At 43.0% G+C, this 24,114-nt stretch overlaps 1 protein-coding gene across 1 annotated transcript in view; it reads left to right on the top strand.

Annotated features, from left to right (window-relative positions):
* Window positions 1–24,114, top strand: part of trappc9 (trafficking protein particle complex subunit 9) — a 493,006-nt gene that overhangs the window by 337,647 nt on the left and 131,245 nt on the right. Inside the window, 2 exon segments of the mRNA XM_079521861.1 lie at window positions 4,307–4,460; window positions 12,715–12,805. Of these exon segments, the coding sequence (XP_079377987.1) occupies window positions 4,307–4,460; window positions 12,715–12,805 (245 nt within the window).

Here is a 24,114-nt window from a genome sequence, read left to right as displayed (position 1 = left end):
CGTTAAGAGTGGATCACACAAAGCCCATTCATTCTACCACATCGCTGCAGGTTGCTGCTGCAGCCTGAGAAGGCTGTCATGATAGAGCGCTGGCCTTGCAAGGCCACCCAAGCACCTGTCACGTCCACGTCTCTCCGAGCGCTTCGCATGCTTACGAACGACGCAGGGAGTCCTTGATGCGTGCTGTGATATGCACGCCGTCTGGTAGAGCGGCAGGGGGGAGTTTGCTCAAAGTATAAGTTCAAAGAAGGTGTGAATATTATCCCATTTAGACCTGACGTCGAAATTAAAAAAAAAGTATCCTGAAAGAATATATATTCAAAGATTTGTGCCGCATTTTTACGATTTTTCAAAAATAGCAGACCTACAAGCTCGTAGCGCGCCACTCGGTGGCGCGCTATGAACTTGTAGATATGCTATTTTCCAATAGCTAAAGTATAACATAATGCTTAGTTAAAACGCCAAAAGGGGTTCCTGTTCAAAATGGGTTAACACATTTAGACCTGAGAACTGATTCTACAAAATGTCTTCTGAATCTTGACAGTTTTCTGAAAAACCTCTGTTTCTATATAAGTGGTTCTCAACCTTTCCATATTATCAAGGGCCCGAGGAATTATCTGTATTTGGCCGCGGTTCCCCAACTGCAAATATTATGTTGTTCCAGGAACCCCCAGCAAAGATTTTTAGTTAAACACGTTCGCTGCGAAAGAATATATATTCAAAGATTTGGGCCACATTTTCACGATTAAAAAAAAAAATCACACCCGTGTGAACTGAGTGGTGTAAGGTCACACGGGTCTGATGTAATGAAATCATGTCTGACGTAATGAAATCACACCCAGGTGAACAGGGTGAACATAGCAACCATGCTCATTTTTTTCTGCACAAACAAAGCCAGTTGTAGGAGTGGTTTACACCACTCAAAAAGCAGATCTACAAGCTCGTAGAGCGGCACCGAGTGCCGCGCTACGAGCTTGTAGATCTGCTATTTTTCAACAACTAAAGTATAACATAATGTTTAAAACACCAAAAGGGGTTCCCGCCCAGAATGAGTTAATGCCCTAATACAAGTATATCCATCCATGCTGTATCAATATCAACCATCAATTAATATTGATTTACCGTTTTCCATTGATTAAATTACACCTGTGTGCAAGCAGGGGGCGCTCTTATCATCGTACGGTACATCATCATGAGTGAACAAACATATGTAATGTCAGAACAGGTCAGCTTCATATATGGAGACATTGAAAAATAGCAGATCTACAAGCTCATAGCGCACCACCGAGTGGCGCGCTACGAGCTTGTAGGTCTGCTATTTTTTTTTAAATCGTGAAAATGTGGAGCAAAATTGGAATATATATTCATTCGGAAACGAACGTTTTGAACTCAAATCTTTGCTTCTCGGGGAGGGTCCCTGAAACAACATATTTTCAGATGGGGGGGGGGGGGGGTCGTGCGGCGACCAAACACATACATGTTTGGGGGTCCTCGACATGAAAATGTTTGAGAACCACTGATACAGAAACATAGGTTGGCAGTAGGGTGCAGTGTCTTGATTGTACAGGGTATGATGAGGGCCCAGGTAGGGCCCGCGGGCCTTAATTTCCCGGGACCTGTTGAGAACTCTGCACTAATCGGCTGCACTAATAACTTTGGGGTGGGCCCGTGTAGAGTTTGAATGCACAGGTATCAGTCAAAAGGGAGCGTGTCACAAGATGTGACGGACTGACAGTGACAACCATATATGGTGGCGTGACGTGTCACGAGGCGTGTTGATGGACTGACAACCATATATGGAGGCGTGGCGGACGGATCAAATTACAGGTTTTGCAGGTTTTCATAGTTATCTGCGACCTGCGGTCTCAACTTGTTGCGTTTGTTTTAGTTTTTTGTCAAATAATGCCCTGCTTGATCATACTACAGCGTGCCGTAGGGCTTTCACTTCTAGTGATTTTGACTAGTTGACTTGTTGCCTAGTTTACTAGTCGACTAGTTCTTTAACTATACCAATTATGTAAAAAAACAACGGATGAAAGAAACGCTTTTTTCTTTTTCTTTTTTGAGTGGTGCAAACCACTCCAACAACTGGCGTTACAGTAACTATGTAACTATAACAATAAATGTGTAGTTGCACCACTCAGTTCACACGGGTGTGATTTTTTTCCTTATCAACTAGTAGTCAACGAGATCAACTAAGTGGACTCACTAGTCGACTAGTTGAATAGAAGCCCTAGCGTGCCGTGAAAAATATACTGTAATGTGGTCATATCACACACTGTCTCACGCAAACCACTTCACAGTACCTCATCAGGAAATAGCCAATATCTGCTATCTTCGCTACGTTTGAAAATATTGCGCCTACGGTATAATGACACATGCTCCTAGTAGGGACCCCCAGTTTAAAATTAAGTGGCTTTACCAAAGGCCTGAGAGCTGTGTCTCTCACCTTCCAACTGTCTTCATTGACTCAGTCACACACAGAACGCCACGCCGACTGTAGACACAACGCCCGCTCCATGCAATTCATTGGCACACGTTCGACTCGGGGTAAATATTGCCGAAGGGGCTTCTGGGGATTTGACGGTAGTACTACTAGCATATGTCTGTCTGGGTCTGCATTCAGATCGGCCTGTCTCTCCCTCCAGACATCGAATCCTCAGCCTCGGCTGTGACGGCTTTGTTTTGACCCCAGGCAAACCAGCACCAGACTTGGCTTCTGTTAACCCATTTTGGCCTGACCTCAAAATTTAAAAAACTCAATTTTTTTTTTAAATGAAAAAACTAAAAAAAAAAAAAAATCCTCCAGTTTTCTGAAATAAATATTTTCACGATTTTTCAAAAAATAGCAGATCTACAAGCTCGTAGCGCGCCACTCGGTGGCGCGCTATGAGCTTGTAGGTCTGCTATTTTTCAATAGCTAAATTATAACGTGTTTAAAACACCAAAAGGGGTTCCCGCCCAAAATGGGTTAATATTAAAAAAACAAATCACACGCTCTCAACACCGTAGGATGGAAGATTGGAGCCTGAGGATGTTTCCTCTTAACTACACGAGATAATACATTATATATCAGCACCCAATAGACCCAATGTTCCGAACCGCAACAAAAAAAAACCCCGGCAAGAAACAACTAAAACGACGTGTTATTCCTTCTTTGAGTTTGATATAAATTGTCGTGTTTTTGTTGTAAACACAGCCGCAATTGTCCTTTCTTTTTCATCTCTGGCAACAGTTTGTTTATGTTGTGTTGCACTTTAACCCATTTAGATTTAGTTTGATTCTACAAAATGTCTTCTAAATCATGACAGTTTTCAGAAAAACCTATGTTTCTGTATCAGTGGTTCTCAAACATTTTCATGTCAAGGACCCCAAACATGTATGTGTTTGGTCGCCGCACGACCCCCCCCCCATCTGAAAATATGTTGTTTCAGGGACCCTTCCCCAGAAGCAAAGATTTGAGTTCAAAACGTTCGTTCTGAATAAATATATATTCCAATTTTGCTCCACATTTTCACGATTTTTCAAAAAATAGCAGATCTACAAGCTCGTAGCGCGCCACTCGGTGGCGCGCTACGAGCTTGTAGATCTGCTATTTTCCAATAGCTAAATTATAGCATGATGTTTAAAAACACCAAAAGGGGGTTCCCGCCCAAAATGGGATAAATCTGTCATGGCCTACGTTTGTTTTAGCCCTGAGCAGAGGTTGTTTTCATATTCCCCCACATACAGTAGTATGTCACCCTTCCCAGCACCGGCGTGTTCTGGGAAATACTTTTGACACGTTGTGTGTGCTTGTCAGTCTGCTTATTGAATGCACAGTGAAAACAGAAGACGCCTTAATATAGAGCCCTGAGGGACTCAACCATAATAGGGTTTCAGTTATTAAGATGAGGTTGTGTTACTAGTCAATTGGCTGGCCTTTCTATACACCAGGGCGGCGGTGGCTCAGGGGTAGAGTGGCTGGATGGTAACCGCAAGGTTGCCAGTTCGAACCCGGGCTCCCCCAGAGTTAGTGTCGAAGTGTCCTTGAGCAAGACAATGAACCCCTAATTGCTCCTGATGTGCTGGTTGGTGCCTTGCATGGTTTCTGCCGCCATCGGTGTATGAATGTGTGTGAATGGGTGAATGTAATGCACAATCTTTTTAAAGCGCCTTGGATAAATGCACCATTTACCATTTACCAGTGTTTCCCAAACAATGGGTCGGAACCCATTTTCGGGCCATTTTGTATGGGTCACGAGTGATTATCACTTTTTATGTTTCCTATTAATGTTTCCTCCTCTGTCCTCGGCTGTGTCTGCAGGATGGCCATCCAGGTGGACAAGTTTGACTTTGAGAGCCTTCCCCAGCCGGACCAGGAGACGGCTCGCTTCAGCAGCCCGCGGCAGCTGGAGGAGGCTCGCCAGCACGCCCAGGGCTGCCAGATCAACTCCAAGCTGGGCATCTGCTGGAGCATCATATCCTTTTCACTGCATGCTTCCATGTAATGCTATGCTATGCTATGCTATGCTATGCTATGCTAATGCCCGTCGTGTTCCGTTACACCAGTATCAGTTTACTATCGAATGTCGTTGCCTTCCGGCTGTAACTGTGCATGTTGTTTACACCTGGAGCAGCAGTCGGGACACGTGTGTGTGTGTGTGTGTGTGTGTGTATGTGTATGTGTATGTGTATGTATGTGTGTGTGTGTGTGTGTGTGTGTGTGTGTGTGCGTGTGCGTGCGTGCGTGCGAGATCTGCTATTTTCACTACTTTTGTGTGACAAACATTTCATTTGTTTTATTTACAAGAGACGTGATGGAGTGTGGGCAGCACAGAACGCAGTGACTTGCTGTGTGCGTGCGTGCATGCATATATACGGTTTGTGTGTGTATATATATATATATATATGGCCTTGTGCCTCACTACGCCTCTCAGCCATTATAAAATACAATACATATAACAGGTAACATGAGACCTTAACCTTCTTGATATGAAGCATGTGGTTGTTCTTGATATGAAGCATGTGGTTGTTCTTGATATGAAGCATGTGGTTTGTTCGTGGAGAGTCAACACATACTTTGCCTCAATAATAACTCAGTCTAGAGAAAAGAGAGGAAGGAGCGAGCGTGTCTGTTTGGCCAGATGTCGCTCCTTCCACCCAGTTGTTTGTTTGGCCAGATGTCGCTCCTTCCACCCAGTTGTTTGTTTGGCCAGATGTCGCTCCTTCCACCCAGTTGTTTGTTTGGCCAGATGTCGCTCCTTCCACCCAGTTGTTTGTTTGGTAGAACTCGGAGACAGAATTGATGCCAAAAAATAGACGAGACCAAAGGCACTCTTCTTATTTTGAGACCAATCCGATACCGATATGGCAGTCACTGCGTGAAAAGAGGAGTTAACGGGCAATTATGGGCACTAGATTTGCCCATAAACCTCAAGTTTAGCAGCATATACAGTAATATACGGTAATATACAGGTGTGATGGTACAATTCGGGAGTTTACCGGAGTTTGTTGGAAAGTTTAACGGGAGTTTCCTGTAATATACTGTACACATCCGTATTCCATGCATGATTTGTATGGCCGATATGGCCGATTTCGATATGCTACCGATTGTATCGTGCATCGCTACCCGGAATGACATTTGTGATGATTTGATTGGCTGAGCACGGAATGTGACGTATGATGATAAGAGCGCTCCTCACTTCACACGAGTGTGATTCCCCCCCCCCCCCCCCCTCCTCTACGCCGGCCCCGCTTCCATTCTCTCTCTGCACGCATAATGCCTCATCAAAGGTTAATCCATTGAGACCTGGAACGCATCCATGTCACGTTAGCGTTTAACCACATTAACCATTAACCCATTTTGGGGCGGGAACCCCTTTTGGTGTTTTAAACATTGTTATAATTTAGCTATTGAAAAATAGCAGATCTACAAGCTCATAGCGCGCCACCGAGTGGCGCGCTATGAACTTGTAGGTCTGCTATTTTTGAAAAATCGTTAAAATGTGCCTCAAATCTTTCCGAAAATTGTCATGATTTAGAAAACTTTTTTTTTTTAATTTCGACGTCAGGCCTGAATGGGTTAATAGACCCCGCAGCCTGATGTCCGCGGCCGCCACCCCATCCTTTCACACATTATTCCAAAATGTCACACGTGTGAAGGACCAGCGTGGGTCGTTATCACAACACATCATCGGGCTAATTGTTTCGTAACGTCTGTGTTGTGTTTTTTCCCCGTGCCTCGTCGCGTGAGCGTCCGTTTCTGTCTGTCATCATCGTGTAAATGGCCTCGGTATAGTAGGGTTATGATGGGTTGAAACCTCGACATAGCCTGCGTGTGAACCTCATGACAACAAAATTCAATTCCAATTCCAATTCAAACAAAAGGCCGGATCTACGGTACGTGGTTGCGTGCTGGTGTTGCGCACCAGAAAATAGCAGATCTACCAGCTCACAAAGACGTCACATCGCAATGATTTGTGAGCTTGTACAGTAGGTCGGCTATTTTCTGGTGCACAACGCCAAACCCTTAACACATGCTGTACATAGGACGTCTGGAAACGTCATAGGGACTCGAACCGAGGGGTACATACGACGTCCTCAGACGTCCTAGCGCATCCTCAATGATACCGGGCGAGAGAGGAATATTCTGAATTTTTTTCCTTTTTTTTTTAATTTGTCAGTTCGCCTTTCGGCTACCGTATGCTACGCTCTGAGCCCATGTTAGCTTACCGTTGACTTAGCTGTGAAAGAATGACTCGTCTCTCCTAATCCAGGGCGCTCTCCGTGGTTTTGAACTGATCGATATACTAGCGCTTCATTTCTGCCGTCTCTCCCGCAAAATATGAACGCTTTTTGGATCATATATCGTATAAATAAAAACGATAGCAATGTAAGCTAGCAATGTAAAGCAAACTATTTTTAGCGGATTGTTTCCGGGTCGTGGGGTTCAGAGTAAAAGCGGCCATGTCTTTCCGGCACCCCAGAGCTCCTATTTTGACGGAATCCCGGCAACGGTTGTGTTTTAAATAGACAATTCAAAGCACACACACTGACATTGAAACTATAACGGGCAGACGGTTGCTATAAAAGACTGTGATGCACCAAGGATCAATTTTAGTAGGCTAGAAAAGACACCAGTAAAAAAAAAAAAAAAAAAAGCATTTCGGGGGGAAAGACAAATTGAATCTTTTCTGGGGCAGATTAAACCATTTAGACCTGACGTCGAAATAAAAAAAGTCTTCTGAAAGAATATAATATTCAAAGATTTCCACAAAAGCATTTTCAAGATTTTTCAAAAATAGCAGACCTACAAGCTCGTAGCGCGCCACTCGGTGGCGCGCTATGAGCTTGTAGATCTGCTATTTTTCAATAGCTAAAGTATAACATAATGCTTAGTTAAAACACCAAAAGGGGTCCCCGTCCAGAATGGGTTAAAGGTGCTGCCTGTGTTTAGTGTTTGCTAAAGGCAGTGATAATTCTAGTAATATTTCAAATACAATAATGATTATCTTGGCATTGGATTAGGTGTATTAACAGCTGCCCTTGGTGATCTGGGTATTGCCATATTATAATGAGAACGAGACATTGTCTATATTATGCAGTGGTGGAAAGTAACTTACGTGGGCCATACCCAAGTACTGTACTTAAAGGGGCATTCCACTCATTTTCAACATTTTACTATGTCATTAATATACCTTAGAACTGTTGTGTGGAAATACTAAAAAAGTCCCCCCCATTCTGTGTTTCCTAGAACTGGAGATCTGAAAAAAAAATTAACATGGTGAAACACATCTTGATGATGTCATCAAGATGTGTTTCACCATGTTAATGATTTTTTCCAGACCTACAGTTCTAGGAAACACAGAATGGGGGGGACTTTTTTAGTATTTCCACACAACAGTTCTAAGGTATATTAATGACATAGTAAAATGTTGAAAATGAGTGGAATGCCCCTTTAAGTAAAATTTTGAGGTATTTTCACTTTACTTGAGTGTGTCCATTTGTACTACTTTTTTAAAAATGTACTTCATTCTTTATACTTCTACTCCACTACATCTCAGTGGAAAATATTGTCCTTTTTTTCTCCACTACAAGTATTTGACAGGTTTAGTTACAAGTTAGTGTTGATTTAGAGTAGATTATTATTACAAAACACAACCAACGAAGCCCGGGCCTATTTCATACGTTGTCTATTCCGGAAATAGCAGATCTACAAGCTCACAAGGCGCCACATCGTGCCGTGCTGTGAGCTTGTTGATCTCATCTTCTATTTTTTAATAGATTTTGTTTAACCCTTTATTATACTGTGTGTTGTGCAAATATGGCGGCATACTGTCAATAATCTACAATGTACAAGCTTACCGTGAGCTTGCAGATTCTATTCTCACTATAAAAAAGATGCTTTCGAAATCGTAATCCAGGCAAAAGTTTGTAATATTCGTGACATTGATTAACCCATTTTGGGCGAGAACCCCTTTTGGTGTTTTAAACATTATGTTATAATTTGGCTATTGAAAAATAGCAGATCTACAAGCTCATAGCGCGCCACCGAGTGGCGCGCTACGAGCTTGTAGGTCTGCTATTTTTGAAAAATCGTGAAAATATTTATTTCAGAAAACTGGAGGATTTAGAAGATTTTTTTTTTAATTTTGAGGTCAGGCCTAAATGGGTTAAACAATGAAGTCATATCGCTCAGCCATAGAAAGCACACATTCACAAAGTCCTTTCCCGTCACCTCTAAGCCATTTACTGTAATCGCCTTTTTATTGCACGGACATCATAATACAGTATAATATACACACTGCAAATAGGCTCAATAAGCTGAGAGAGACTGCAGCACACTGTACTGTGAGGAGCTAAATTCATTAACCCATTCTGACCTGAGATCAGATTCTACAAATGTCTTCTACATCCTGACAGTTTTCTGAAAAAGCTATGTTTCTATGTCAGTCGTTCGATTTTTCAAAAATAGCAGACCTACAAGCTCGTAGCGCGCCACTCGGTGGCGCGCTATGAGCTTGTAGATCTGCTATTTTTCAATAGCTAAATTATAACATAATTTTTAAAACACCAAAAGGGGTTCCCGCCCAAAATGGCTTAACTCGGCAAGAAGGACGTGTTTTCCCTCTGAACTGAACGGCCGTTTGTACTAATAATCCGCAAGCATCGTTCCGGAAACGTCTTTATTAGAAGAGATCTCTTGATTTATTCAAAACAAACATTAATAAATCTGTCCCTACGGAATGTCTGGATACTGTGAATCGTACTGTGAACCCCCCCCCCCCCCCCCCTCTGCACATAACTGTATAACTGCAGGCCTATGATGTTAATGCATAATACAGAACTAATGACTGCATCAAGGGTTAGGTGAGATGGTGGTGTGTGTGTGTGTGTGTGTGTGTGTGTGTGTGTGTGTGTGTGTGTGTGTGTGTGTGTGTGTGTGTGTGCGTGTGCGTGTGCGTGCGTGCGTGCGTGCGTGCGTGTGTGCGTGTGCGAGCGTGCGTGCGTGCGTGCGTGCGTTTTTTTACGAGATGTGAAAGAAGTATAGCTTGTTCCCTTGCGGATTGCAAGCCCCTCTTATGTAAGCTCAATGATAATGATTGGCCCGCGGTAATGGCTTAGAAAATGCATTTTTATTCCCCTTTAAATAGTTCAGACTGTTCAGGCTTTCATGGATTTTAATTTTGAGAGTTTTCTTTATATATATATATTATATGAAAAGAGCTCATAGCTGGCTATACCAGCTCTCACATCTGATCTGACAGCCATACGACCATCCATGAAATGAAGTCTCACACCAAAGGGAAAGGACTTTTCAGATTGTCATTGAAGGGATATAGCCTGGCCCAAGCCAGCGTGATTTCTGGTCCAGACTCTGGCCCATTCTGGGGCGGGAACCCCCTTTTGGTGTTTTTAGCGTTATACGTTAAACTTTAACTATTGAAAAATAGCAGATCTACAAGCTCATAGCGCTGGCGCGCTATGAGCTTGTAGATCTGCTATTTTTGAAAAAACGTTAAAATGTGCCTCGAATCTTTCAGAAAATTGTCATGATTTAGAAAACTTTTTTTAAATTTTTCGACGTCAGGCCTGAATGGGGTAGAGGGGCGGCTGGGACCACGCCGGTGCATCCTATTGGTTCACAGAAGCGTATATATGTGTCCTTATACAGGTACTGTCACTTTAGAAGCATAACCCATTTTGACCTGAGATCAGATTCTATAAATGTCTTCTACATCCTGACAGTTTTCTGAAAAAGCTATGTTTCTATGTCAGTCGTTCTTCGATTTTTAAAAAATAGCATACCTACAAGCTCGTAGCGCGCCACTCGGTGGCGCGCTATGAGCTTGTAGATCTGCTATTTTTCAATAGCTAAAGCATAACATAATGGTAACACCAAAAGGGGTTCCCGCCCAAAATGGGTTAAACAAGTTGAACCAAGATGTGAATGTAGGGAAGTCCTGAAGCGACCCAAAGGATGAATCTAAGAGATAGAGGAAGCTTTGTAGCAGAAAGACCTCCGTCCCAACCTCCCTTTAGAGATTGTTGGTATACGTTAAAGTGAGGATATTGCAGATGTCTACGTGGATATATGAGATATATAAGTAGACTGTTGATTTCCACCAGATTATCATTACAAAACACACCAATGCACCAATGAAGCCTTTGGATATTCGGAAATAGCAGATCTTACAGGATGATGGCCATGCAGTTTTGGGTTGGATATTATTCAGTAATATAATGAATGGTGAATGCTGCATTTATATATATAGTGCCTTTATCCAAAGAGCTGCTTTACAATGTGTATTACATTTTATGTTATAGTATAGCGTAAAATCACATAAAAACCCGCATATTTCGATTCATAATACACCACATTTCCTTAATCAAGGATTTTAGCCTGCGTAGACCTGAGGACGATTCTACAAATGCCTTCTAAATCCTGACCTACAATTTCTGAAAAACCCATGTTTCTATGTCCTCAAACATTTTCATGTCAAGGACCCCCAAGAATATATGTAATTTGCCGCCGACCCCCATCTGAAAATGTGTTGTTCCAGGGACCTCCCCCAGAAGCAAAGATTTGAGTTAAAAACGTTCGCGCTGAAAGAATATTCAAAGATTTTCATGATTTTTCTTGCTTAAGGATTTTAAGCCGCATAATCATGGATTTTAAGCCACATAATCATGGATTTTAAGCCGCATAATCATTTTTGCCTCGTGTTTTTTTCTGGAGGGTCTATATTATACCCACTCACCCCACACAGTTCAGCGTCATGCTCATGAAGAACTCTTCTTCACTGTAGCCAAGGGGGAGCCGGCCAAGGGGGAGCCGGCCAAGGGGGAGCCGGCCAAGGGGGAGCCGGCCGGGGTGGAAGCACGAACGAACCCTCTGATTCCCAAGCCGCTTGTTGTCTACCTCCTGAGTCGCATGCATGCTTCACTGGTTGACTCAGTGTTTCCTCCAGAGCAAGATGGTGTTTACCTGTGGTTGTATGTACAGTCCGGTTCTGTACGTCTGTTCCTCTCAGGTTTTGAAAGGTACCTTTCATGTTACAGTTTGTAATCATACTGTGTAAGCTGTCGGGTGGAAACCTTGTATGTCCAAAACTATTCCAGTGAAATACTGTTTATTATAAGAATACAATAATATAAAGTGTATGTACATCAATTGCTGCTTCCAAACGTGCTACAATTAATTTATTGACATATACTGTATTGATCACAGAGGGAATGTTATTACTGCATGGACACTAGAGACTTGCACTTTAACTTTTTCAGCATTTTGGTATTGCTATGCCTCACTCACACATGGACGGCAATTGTCTCATGATTGACTTGGGGGGAGATGGGGGGGGGGGGGGGGGGGACAAGGCACCTTCAATTATTTTCCAATGGAAGTCACATGGTTTTGAGGCTGCCTTGTGGCATGGGGGCAGGGCAGAAGTGCAGCCTTGCGACAAGTAGGGATGGGTGCAATAAGTTATAACCGCAATACCACCATGCCGAGGTTGTGTAAGAAGGCATACCCCGCTATCGAGTTCGTAACCGCAATTGTTATTATTTTTATTTAAAAGTTTATACAAAAACTAATAGAATACGCACATCATTTAGCAGAGGTGCTGGGTTCAGAAAAAGGGAAAATAACCGTTTGACCAGATGAAGAGCCTTGGCTCGAAACGTCGTCAATAAAGTATAACATTTGGAGCGGATGAGTGTGTGGGTTCTTTTCTCTTTTTCTGGTTTAAAAGTTTATCCCATGATTTTGCAACCCATTTTTTTCACCCGGTGCCAATTTTGCCTAAACTGTAATCCTGGGCGCTATACTCTCCCTCTGCCAACCTGGGGAGAGCCCCGAACTGAGCTTCAGGCTTCCATACCGTCGGTATGATTTATTACCACGATAACAAAAATAAATCCATAACGCCCCAGCCCTAGCGACAAGGCAGCCTCTTCAAAACCAGGTGACTTCCGTAGGAAATGAATTGAAGCTGCCTCGCCCCCCATCTCCCCCCCACGTCAATCATGAGACAATTCAATTGCCTTCCATGTGTGAGTGAAGCCCCACTTCACAAAGAGTACTGCGCCACTGTTTGCATGCACTGAGCTGAGTTCCCTGCGATAACCACAGACACACACACAGCTGATGTTACTTAACCTACATGAGGAGTATATCACCTGCTCCACCGTCTCTCCATGCCGTCTGTATAGTCCTTAACCTCTCGCCACCCGTCCCTGAGGCGCCACGGGGAAGCCAGCGTGGAGGGAGTCCTCAACCAGCTGGTCCTTGAACACCTGCAGCTGGCACCTCTGCAGTGGGGTGAGTCCATGGCTCCCTATGGGAGCCCCTGCTTTTGTTGTTTATACGTGTGTGTGTGTGTGTGTGTGTGTGTGTGTGTGTGTGTGTGTGTGTGTGTGTGTGTGTGTGTGTGTGTGTGTGTGTGTGTGTGTGTGTGTGTGTGTGTGTGTGTGTGTGTGTGTGTGTGTGTGTGTGTGTGTGTGTGTGTGTGTGTGTGTGTGTGTGTGTGTGTGTGCCTGCCTCAATCTTCAATGCCTTCAACTGGTTGGCTGCATGTAGGACAGCAAGGACATAGGTTTAGAATGATAATACCATAAACATCATTCTACATATTGTGCTAATTGTTCAGGAAACAAAGTATGGAAGAGTCCTTTCATGCTGTTTTCACAACACAAATCACAGATTGTGTGTGTGTGTGTGCGTGTGTGCGCGAGCGCGCGGTTGACTGTATTGGGTAAGAGGCATGCAAGTGTCTGCCCATTGTGTACATTTGTTTATCCTTTGGAGTGCTCCCGCCGAGGACCAGCACGCCTGTCTCTCTCTTGGGGACCTTGTATGTACAGAGTTAGTTGTTTGACAGAGCAGTATAGTATAAGCTACTCTGCTTCCAGGATCGATTGTCTGGATGTTTGCTGTGTCAACTGCCGTCTATTTATTTATTTTTTTATGATATTTTTACGTTATCATTCATGGGTCCTTTTTATGTCAAGGACTCATGTGTATTATGTGTTTGACATACTGACCCCCCCCATTGGAAAGTATTTGTAGCCTGCAGGGACATTTGTGAAAATGTGCCTGAAGTATTTCAAAAAAGGTATAAAGATATGATGGTAAGTGGTTAAACTGGATTTTGGATGCTATATCAACTCGTTTAGCTAAGGGACCCCCGCTGGAACTCCCTCGGGGGCTCCTGGCATCGGCAACCAGTGTCACACCTGTTTTGTCTGTGCCTAAACGTTCCTCGCGCTGGTCTCAAGCCATGTTTTTCATTTGCATTCATAATGGGCTTTGGATTATTTTGGGAGAGCTGCGGAAAGCAGCCGGGGATCTGTGTGTGTGTGTGTGTGTGTGTGTGTGTGTGTGTGTGTGTGTGTGTGTGTGTGTGTGTGTGTGTGTGTGTGTGTGTGTGTGTGTGTGTGTGTGTGTGTGTGTGTGTGTGTGTGTGTGTGTGTGTGTGTGTGTGTGTGTGTGTGTGTGTGTGTGTGTGTGTGTGTGTGTGTGTGTGTGTGTGTGTGTGTGTGAATCATTTAGGGACACGGGGATAGAATTTGTGTGAGTTGTTTTTTTTTTTTTTTATGTTTCTCTCCTTTTGGCCATACCATCTGTGATCATCCTCTGAAATCACTTTTTTATTTACTGGAGGTTTATTATCCGCAAAGCCCCCGTGGTGGTCTCCCAGGTCACCAGGTGTTTTTATTTTATTTTTTATTAAATGTTTTTTTGTGGCTTTCGCCTATATTTTATGGAGGGACAGACAGTAGGCTTACAGGAAATGGGGAGAGAGATGGGGGGGGGGAAGACATGCAGTAAAGGCCGTCGGGATCGGGAGTCGAACCCGCGGCACACTGCCCAGACTGGATTACCAGCCAAGGTGCCTGGACCGCTGAACTATGGCCCAGGCCTCACCAGGTGTTTTGATGAGTCAATTGGGCCCTAGAGAGAGAGAGAGAGAGAGAGCGCAATCTGTGAGGTGCAATGGCACATTGGCTTGGTCTGGGGTTTGTAAAGCGCCTATTGAGATAGATGACTGAAAAACACTTTTCCGCGTTCACCCACGAATCAACACTTGGGACCCTATAGCATCCGTATTCACAGAAAATGGCGGATATGCCATGTCGCGTGTGCTTGTAGACCGGCTATTTTCGCAGAAGAGATTCGGCGCAAAGCAAGCGATGTCAAACCGGTTGCAAATCTTTTCGCACTGGCGTTAATGCATGCCATGAAAGCTCACAACGTTATGAAGTGTCCGCATACCCTGTACATGGAAACCACATTATCAACTTCTATTCACTTGGTTTGATAATCTTACGAATAAAAAAACAGTTACATTCCAGATGATGGATTTCATCTTGTTTCCACCCTAGACATGTCTGGAAGCCTGGCTGATGATGAGGCCATTTGGTTTGTGTGCGATGTGAGCGCGTTGGAATGCATTCATCTGGGTTGCCAGGACTATCACAGGCGCAATTACGGGGCGTATTACTCCAAGCATCTCCCCTGTGGCTAAAATCATTAGGCCAACCGGATGCTTTTAATGTTCTTTAGCAGCTCTGTTGGTCCTTGTGGAGAGATTCCATGCCGTAGTCACGAGGTTCCTTTGCACTGGCGTCTGAGCTGGTGGTTCTCAAACATTTCCATGTCGAGGACCCTCAAATCGATATATATTTGGCCGTGGACCCCCATTTGAAAATGCTTTGCGCCAGGGGATGCCCATAGGATAAGATTTGTGCTGAGTTATTTAAAAAAAATGCCAATCTACAAGATCACAATTGAGCTTGGCTATTTTTTCTTTTTTTAATTGCTGAAGTATACATTCAAATAGTTACCCCTGGGGGTCCCCGGTTGTAGACGTCCCGGTACTGATAATGGCTTGTGTCAAAAGTTTGTATTCGGCGCCTCCGCACAGTTTTTCCAATGATCGAGTGCTTTTTTTGGAGAGCCAATATAGCCTGGTCTCTAGACCACATAAATCGCTATTCATGGGGCCTGGATCCAGGACGCACTGCTTAATTGTAAATCCTTTATCTTTTACTGTAGCTTTATGACTCTGTAAATCACTTTGGATTGCCTCGGTGTATGAAATCAGCTGGACAAATAAAACTGCTCTGCTTAGTAAAACAAACGGAGGCCTCGACCAAAGCACAATTGGTGAACACACTGTTGTTTTTGAAAGATGAAACTGAAAGACATTTGGGTTGGGTAGAAAGTAGGGATGCATGTGTGTGTGACTGACCACATTTTATTTTATTTATTTATTTTAACCAAAGGAATATTGCACTTAATCCTAGTGTTGACTAGCCCGGCCAGCCGACCAACAGTAAATCCAAGAAATAACAACCTGAAATGACAGCATTCAACCGCTTTCCATAAACAAACACACACACAAAACACTATAGCACGACATACACCTTTTAGAGCACAGAAGCCCAATAGCCAGCCAGAGGACCAGGTCCTCTGGCCCACCAGAGCCAATTGCTTGGCCCACACCGACCCCTCTCTTAAACCTATAAAGACCTGAGACTGCAGAGTCTACAAATGTCTTCTAAATCATCACAGTTTCCTGAAGAAAAGTTTCTATATCAGTGGCTCTCAAACTGTTTCAGGTGAAGGACCCCAAAAATTCTATGTAATTGGACACCGACCCCCATCTCAAAATGTGTTGTTCCAGGGAGGGACCCCCCCCCCCCCCCCTCCCCAGAAGCAAAGGCATGAGTTAAAAACGTCCGCTGTGAAAGAATATATTCAAAAGATGTGCGCGCGTTTTCAAGATCTTTCAAAAAAACAAATTGCAGATCTACAAGCTTGTAGTGCGACACTTATATATCTTATAGAACGTATCGAATATCAGCTATTTTTCAATAACTAAAGTTTCAAATAATAGTTAAATAATAGTATATATAGAGTAATAACTCTATATAGCATTCGGAGATTGTGGAATATGTACTTGTCTGGCTACGCGAGACAGGATCAGGAAATGTGTCTCATAATATGACTGCACTGAGCGGTGGTTCCCAACCTCTTCTCTGTCAGTCTAAAATCCTCAAAGCGTTTGTGCTCCAGAGCATGATTACTGTAATGATCTATCTATCGATTGTGTTCTGGCTTATTGGATCAACTAGCATCGTATATTTAAGTTCTTGTTTGTCATTGTTTAGCCCACAGGTGGGGAATCGCTGTACTAAATCAACACCTGCACAAGAAAGAGCGCGACAGCTGCCTAATAATATTATGTTGCTTGTTTCATGGAACCTCGCTAGAATTAACCCATTCTAAAAATGTCTTCTACATCCTGACAGTTTTCTGAAAAAGCTATGTTTCTATGTCAGTCGTTCTTCGATTTTTCAAAAATAGCAGACCTACAAGCCGAGTGGCGCGCTACGAGCTTGTAGATCTGCTATTTTTCAATAGCTAAAGCATAACATAATGCTAACACCAAAAGGGGTTCCCGCCCAAAATGGGTTAAGAAGTATTTCACTGACGCCGAGTTAATTAAAAAGTGTGCATTTGTTGCGGTTGGCAAAGTTTTAAGTTGGGACGAGAGGAGACCAATAAAACGGCAGTGGAGCTATTAAAACAGGTGCTTTTGTGGGATAACGTGGCAACGGGAAGACTAGAGGTTTTAGTGTCCAATCAACTCACCGATTTAAGGAAAGCAGAAGCTATTTGGTTTATTATAGCTCATATTTTAAAAGTCACAAACGGAATGCGCGCGTGTGTGTGTGTGTGTGTGTGTGTGTGCGTGCGTGCGTGCGTGCATGCATGCGTGTGTGTGTGTGTGTGTGTGTGTGTGTGTGTGTGTGTGCGTGTGCGTGTGTGCACGCGCGTGCGTGCGTGTAATCTTTTGGAGGAGAGTGCTGGAGAGGTGAGCTGCCTTAAAACGTTGACTGGCCGACTGGCAAAGTGCAAACACGCTGATGCCATATTAATATAATATATATAATTAGCTCTAGTGACTGTCAGTCTGCTGTCTGTCTGTCTGTCAGACCATCATGTTTGTGAACCATAGAATACATATAGTCATACAAGCGCAAGCTGTGCGATACATGATTGTAGGCAGCGGTGGCCGAACGGTTTGCGGAGCGGTCTTGATACCGGAAGGTCGCCAGTTCGAATCCCCGGACCGACACGTTAAAATTACCACCGCTGAAGTGCCCTTGAGCAAGGCATTGAACCCCAACCATGAAATGTTCTATGAGCAGGGCGTGGCTGTAAACAAGCATCTCGAGCTTAGTCCACTTACCCTGGGTAAACAAAGAACTTTGCTTTGCTTTGCTTTGATCTATTTCGACTATATTTAGGCTATAATTGTTGTATGTGCTAACCAATGTTGGGGACATACTGTAGCCTACATATTTTATTTGAGGTTTGGGGACTTCATGTTGAATCAATATTCAGCATGAAGACTAGAGCATTCTAAATAAATATACACCCTCCGAGCGGACTTGGAAATGAGCGCATTTTACGACCAACGTCCGCCAACGTCACGGCCAAGTTCAAATGATGAATTCCACACGTATCGTTGGGAACGCTCGTATGTGTTCCGTACGCTCACGACATGAGCGTAAACGGCTTTGTGAATCTGGCCCTATAAAATACTACTTAACCCATTTTGGGGGCGGGAACCCCTTTTGGTGTTTTAAACATTATGTTAGCTATTGAAAAATAGCAGATCTACCAGCTCATAGCGCGCCACCGAGTGGCGCGCTACGAGCTTGTAGGTCTGCTATTTTTGAAAAATCGTGAAAATATGGCACAAATCTTTGAATATATATTCTTTCAGAACGTTTTTAACTCAAATCTTTGCTTCTGGGAGGAGTTCCTGGAACAACATATTTTCAGATGGGGGGGGGTCGGCGGCCAATTACATATCATTTTTGGGGTTCTTGACATGAAATATTGAGCACCACTGGCACTGATACAGAAACATCTTTCAGAAAACTGTTTCGACGTCAGGCCTAAATGGGTTAACACCTAGAAGGCACTGAACAATTTAGCTCCCCCCCGCCCTACCTCAAACGTCACGTCCCATGTACAGTGTCTTTGGATGCTCACAAATGCACTGTACATTATATAAATTTGAAATATGTGACCAGATTTGACTGAGAGACTGCCATCGCGCAAATTACAGCTTTTCACCAGAGGAGAAAAACTTTTTTTTTTTTTCTTTTTTTTCTCAAAATGAGTTCATAGCACAGGCAGACTCTTCACATACTAGAGCATGTCTGAAATAAGTGTCAGAGATGAAATCGACATGTAAATATGAAATAAATGCTTAAACATGTAGCTAGGTGTAATGTTAGAGACCACAGAAGTGAACCTTTCAAGCCTGTTTTCTCAACTCGCTTTCTGCAAGACATTACTCTATAAGCCATATCTCCAAAACTGGTGGGTCAAATTGAACAACCAATATGTCCATTTAAAGCTATGATTCCCTGCTTTCATATGACATGAAAAAACGAAAATTCAAAAAAATCCAATGGCAGTCCCTCAGTCAAATTTAGTCACATATTATTATATTATTAGCGCAGTGCAATTATGTCCGACAATGAGCCAAACACAACGTGGCAGTACAGTGTATGTGTAATCATCTATGGCTCTAATAATCAGTAATACTTTTTATGAAGGGGGCGGGAAATGCGTTTAACCGCAACGTTGTCACGTGTGGATTAAAATGCATAAATAAACCGTTCTATAATACGTTAACGCAGCGTGAGTGATTCACGCCAAAGTAAAACAGACATGCGTAACTTAACCCATTCTGGACGGGAACCCCCTTTTGGTGTTTGAAGCATTATGTTGTACTATGAGAAATAGTAGATCTACAAGCTCATAGCGTGGCACTGAGTGCCGCGCTACGAGCTTGTAGATCTGCTATTTTTGAAAAATCGTGAAAAATGTGTCGCAAATTTGGAATATATTCTTTCACCGCGAACGTTTTTAACTCAAATATTTGCTTCTGGGGGGGGTCCCTGGAACAACATATTTTCAGATGGGGGTCCACAGCCAATTATATATATGATTCCGGGGGTTGCCATGACATGAAAAAGGCTGAGCACCACTGACATAGAAACATAGGTTTTTCAGAAAACTGTCATAAGATTTAGAGAAGACATTTTGTAGAATCGAGCTCAGGCTTAAATGGGATAATTACTGTATGTAAAGCAGAAACAGCTGAATAGACGAGACCGGGCACGTCGTCGCTATATGCACCAGGCTGACGCTGACTTGGTCCAATAAGTTGGCAGGGCGACACAGATCCTGGTCCTCGCTGACACAAAGAATTGCACTGCATGCTTATTCGCAAATCGACTCGCAGCCCCGGCCGGGTGCAGGGTTGGGTTCTTCAATGTGTTTCTTAGCTGAGAGAGACATATGAAGCCCTTAAGGACCCCCCTTCTTCATATTATATACACGTGAAGTGTGTTGCAGATTAACCCATTTTGACCTGAGATCAGATTCTAAAAATGTCTTCTAAATCCTGACAGTTTTCTGAAAAAGCTGTCAGTCGTTCTTCGATTTTTCAAAAATAGCAGACCTACAAGAGTGCCGCGCTATGAGCTTGTAGGTCTGCTATTTTTCAATAGCTAAAGCATAACATAAGGCTAACACCAAAAGGGGTTCCCGCCCAAAATGCGTTAAAAATGTAATTGATTTCACGGATCACTTTTATAGACTTGTTTGACAGCGCTCGCCGCTATATCATCAGTGTTGTGTAAATTACTGTTTGCTTGTTTGTATAATAGTTATACATGAATATGTTAATGATTCATGTCGATGTGTATTTTCTGTGAAGGGGGACAAAAAAGTAGCCTGACTCCGCCAGTGGGGCAGCAGAGAGTACACTGGGTCCCCCCCTCCTGCTGGGGCGGGATCAAGGCAGCACTGTGTATGCCTTGATCCCGCCTCTAGCTGCCGCTGATTGGCCAGGCCGTTTTGTTGGCCGGGCATCAAGTCTGCCTGAGAGTTCCCAGATGGGAGCAGGAGGGGGGAACCCAGTGTACTCTCTGCTGCCCCATCTGGCGGAGTCAGGTTAACAAAAAAGGTCCCATCACACAAATATTTGGACTAGGCCCCTCCTTGTAGTAACTTACTCCAGTAAAAATATTGAATACAGTACTTTTAGTATATATGAGTATTTCTACTGTATATTGTGGTATTGCAAAACACAATAATAAAAAACAGACACGTTGATTGAAACTTGAAACTTGAAAAAGACGCTAGCATCGAACTCTTGAGGGACTCCTGCCAACCATAGGGTCTAAGTGGTTAACCCATTTAGATCCGAGGAGCGAGGACGATTCTACAAAGGACTTCTAAATCATGACAGTTTTCTGAAAAACGCTATGTTTCTGTGTCATTTCAGTGGTGCTCAACCTTTTTCATGTCAAGGACCCCCAGAATTATATCTGTATTTGGCCGCCGACCCCTATCTGAAAATATGTCGTTTCAGAGAAGCAAAGTTTTGAGTTGAAAACGTCACATTTTCACGATTTTTCAAAAATAGCAGACCTACGAGCTCATAGCGCGGCACTCGGTGCCGCGCTATGAGCTTGTAGATCTGCTATTTTTCAATAGCTAACGTATAACATAATGCTTAAAACACCAAAAGGGGTTCCCGCCCAAAATGGGTTAAGTAAAAAAGAAAACGGAGTATACTTCTTCCACCACGGTTGATGATGACTCTGCAGCGAGAACATTAGTTTGCTCTTGGGAGGAGTGACCTTTCCCGGGCTTTTCTTTTCCTCTGTGGATATCAGCAGCTATAGGGCTGCCTAGTGCTGAGCATGCTGCGCTGCACTTACACCTAATGAATTGACTCCCTGATTGAATCCACCTGCTGCAAGTCGTCGGGGCTGTCGCCCCGCATCGTGACATTTTATATTTTACTCGTACCCCAATACTTTAGCGCGTTTAGACCTGCAGGTCGATTCTACAAATGCCTTCTAAATCCTGTTTTCTGGAAAAACCTCATGTTTCTGTCAGTGGTGCTCAAACCTTTTTCATGTCAAGGACCCCTAAAATAATCTGTACTTGGCCGTCGACCAACATCTGAAATTGTGTTGTTCCAGGGACCTCCAGAAGCAAAGATATGAGTTGAATAGAGAAAGAATATATAAAGATTTGCGGCACATTTGCACGATTTTTCAAAAATAGCAGCTCAGCACTCGGTGCCGCGCTATGAGCTTGTAGATCTGCTATTTTCCAATAGCTAAAATATATATAATAGCATTGTTATATTATAACAATGCACCAAAAGGGGTTCCCGCCCAGAATGGGTTAAGTAAAAGTATCAATACCGCAATGTAGAAACACGCTGATACAAGTGAAAGTCCACTAGTCCAGTAATCAAAATATAACATTCATTAATAAAATCTTTAGAAAATTGAGGATCTATAAGCTCACAATCACACAATGTGTCGCGTCGCATATCGCTGCCTTTGAGCTTGTAGATTGGCTATTTTCAAATAGCCAAGGTTTAAATAGGGCTAAAGACAAGTGGGTAATGTATGCTTTCGTAATAATAATTCAAATCTACAAAGTATAGTAACTCAAGTTTTCAAATAATTATAGTGGGAGTAAATACAAAATAAAGTACAATATTTGCCTCGGCGATGTAGTGGAGTAGAAGTAAAAGTATTGAACGTTGGAAATACTCCAGTAAAGTAAAGCACACGTCAACATTGTACTCAAGTACGGTACATGAGTACAATGTACTTTAGTTTACACCGCTGGCCAAATGGATGACCCGAAAAATGGCGTGTTTCCTTTGTGTGTCCATTAAACATTCAGCGCTGCAGTTTAGTCTTCAGTGGCTTGGCCATGCTAGTGTGCCTAGCCCATTTTGACCTGAGATCAGATTCTAAAAAAAATTCTTCTACATCCTGACGGTTTTCTGAAAAAGCTATGTTTCTATGTCAGTCGTTCTTCGATTTTTTCAAAAATAGCAGACCTACAAGCTCGTAGCGCGCCACTCGGTGGCGCGCTATGAGCTTGTAGATCTGCTATTTTTTCAATAGCTAAAGCATAACATAATGCTAACACCAAAAGGGGTTCCCGCCCAAGATGGGATAGACGACCAGAAACCAGACATTTATAATGCTGCCCTATGAATAATTGATCACACACAGCATACTGTAGCTTCCAATAAATGGAAAGGGCCAGAAACCACTTTGGCTTTTTTTTTGTGTGTGTTTGTTTTCCCAGTTTATTATTATATATCGAATGCAGAGAAAGAGAAGTGGGGACATGAGGAGATAATTTCACCTCAGAGGCCCTCTCTCTCTCTCTCTCGCCATCGCTCCTGTGGAGCTGCGGTACTGTACACATTCGACTACATGATTGCCAATAAACAACGGTGGGGGAAAAATAACTAAAGCGGCCTGTAGATTTTTTGAAAAGAAAAATGTGCTGAATGTATAATTTGATGCGAATACTTTTAGTCTAGTAACATTTTGAATAGAGGCCTTTTCACGTACACTGTACCTAACATATGTGACTAAATTTGACTGAGGGACTGCCATTGGATTTTTTTAGAATTTTCGTTTTTTCATGTCATCTGAAAGCAGGGAATCGTAGCTTCAAATTGACATAGTGGTTGTTCAGTTTGACCCACCAGTTTTGGAGATATGGCTTATAGAGTAATGTCTTGCAGAAAACAGCGAGTTGAGAAAACAGGCTTGAAAGGTTCACTTCTGTGGACTCTAACATTACACCTAGCAACATGTTTAAGCATTTATTTCATATTTACATGTCAATTTCAGCTCTGACACTTATTTCAGACATGCTCTAGTATGTGAAGAGTCTGCCTGTGCTATTAACTCATTAAAAAAAAAAAAAACGTTGTTCTCCTCTGGTGAAAAGCTGTAATTTGCGTGATGCAGTATCTCAGTCAAATCTGGTCACATAATATCATATGGAATTGTTACTTTCACTTGCAACAACGAAATAAACAATGCAAGTCATCTCCCAATTAGCAGCAATATACTCTTTTATAGTTGCTGAATTTCAAGTTTGAGGTACAGAGGAGGGTTGGAGTTCATCGATCGGGGCCGAGGAAATGACTATACTTTTCTACCCCCCTCCGCCCTCCTCCCTCCATGCCCTCGCATAATTATGGAAATGCATGCATGCTTCATTGTACACACACACAGATATGATGGCGAGAGAGAGAGAGGGAGGTCTTGTCTTGTCTCCTCTATTCGCGGCGTTCAGTTACAAAGCCGTTCTCGTCTTTGAGATGCTGATGTCTCATTTAATTTCCAGCATGGTGTGTGTATAGGGTCGTGTACTCGCTGTGAACGCACACGCCGCCACTTCAGAGAGCGTGTTCACGCTACGGCGGGCAGGAGGCATCTTTTTTTTCTTTTTTCTTTTTAACCCATTTTGGGCGGGAACCACTTTTTGGTGCTTTAGCTATTGAAAAATAGCAGATCTACAAGCTCATAGCGCGGCACCGAGTGCCGCGCTACGAGCTTGTAGGTCTGCTATTTTTGAAAAATCGTTAAAAATGTGGCACAAATCTTTGAATATATATATTCTTTCAGACGTTTTTAACTCAAATCTTTGCTTCTGGGGAGGTCCCTGGAACAACATATTTTGAGATTGGGGTC

This window comes from Electrona antarctica (assembly GCF_951216825.1).
Source record: "Electrona antarctica genome assembly, chromosome: 15".
NCBI lineage: Eukaryota > Metazoa > Chordata > Actinopteri > Myctophiformes > Myctophidae > Electrona > Electrona antarctica.
Note: the sequence above shows the minus strand (reverse complement) of the source record. Positions and strands in the feature narration are given on the sequence as shown.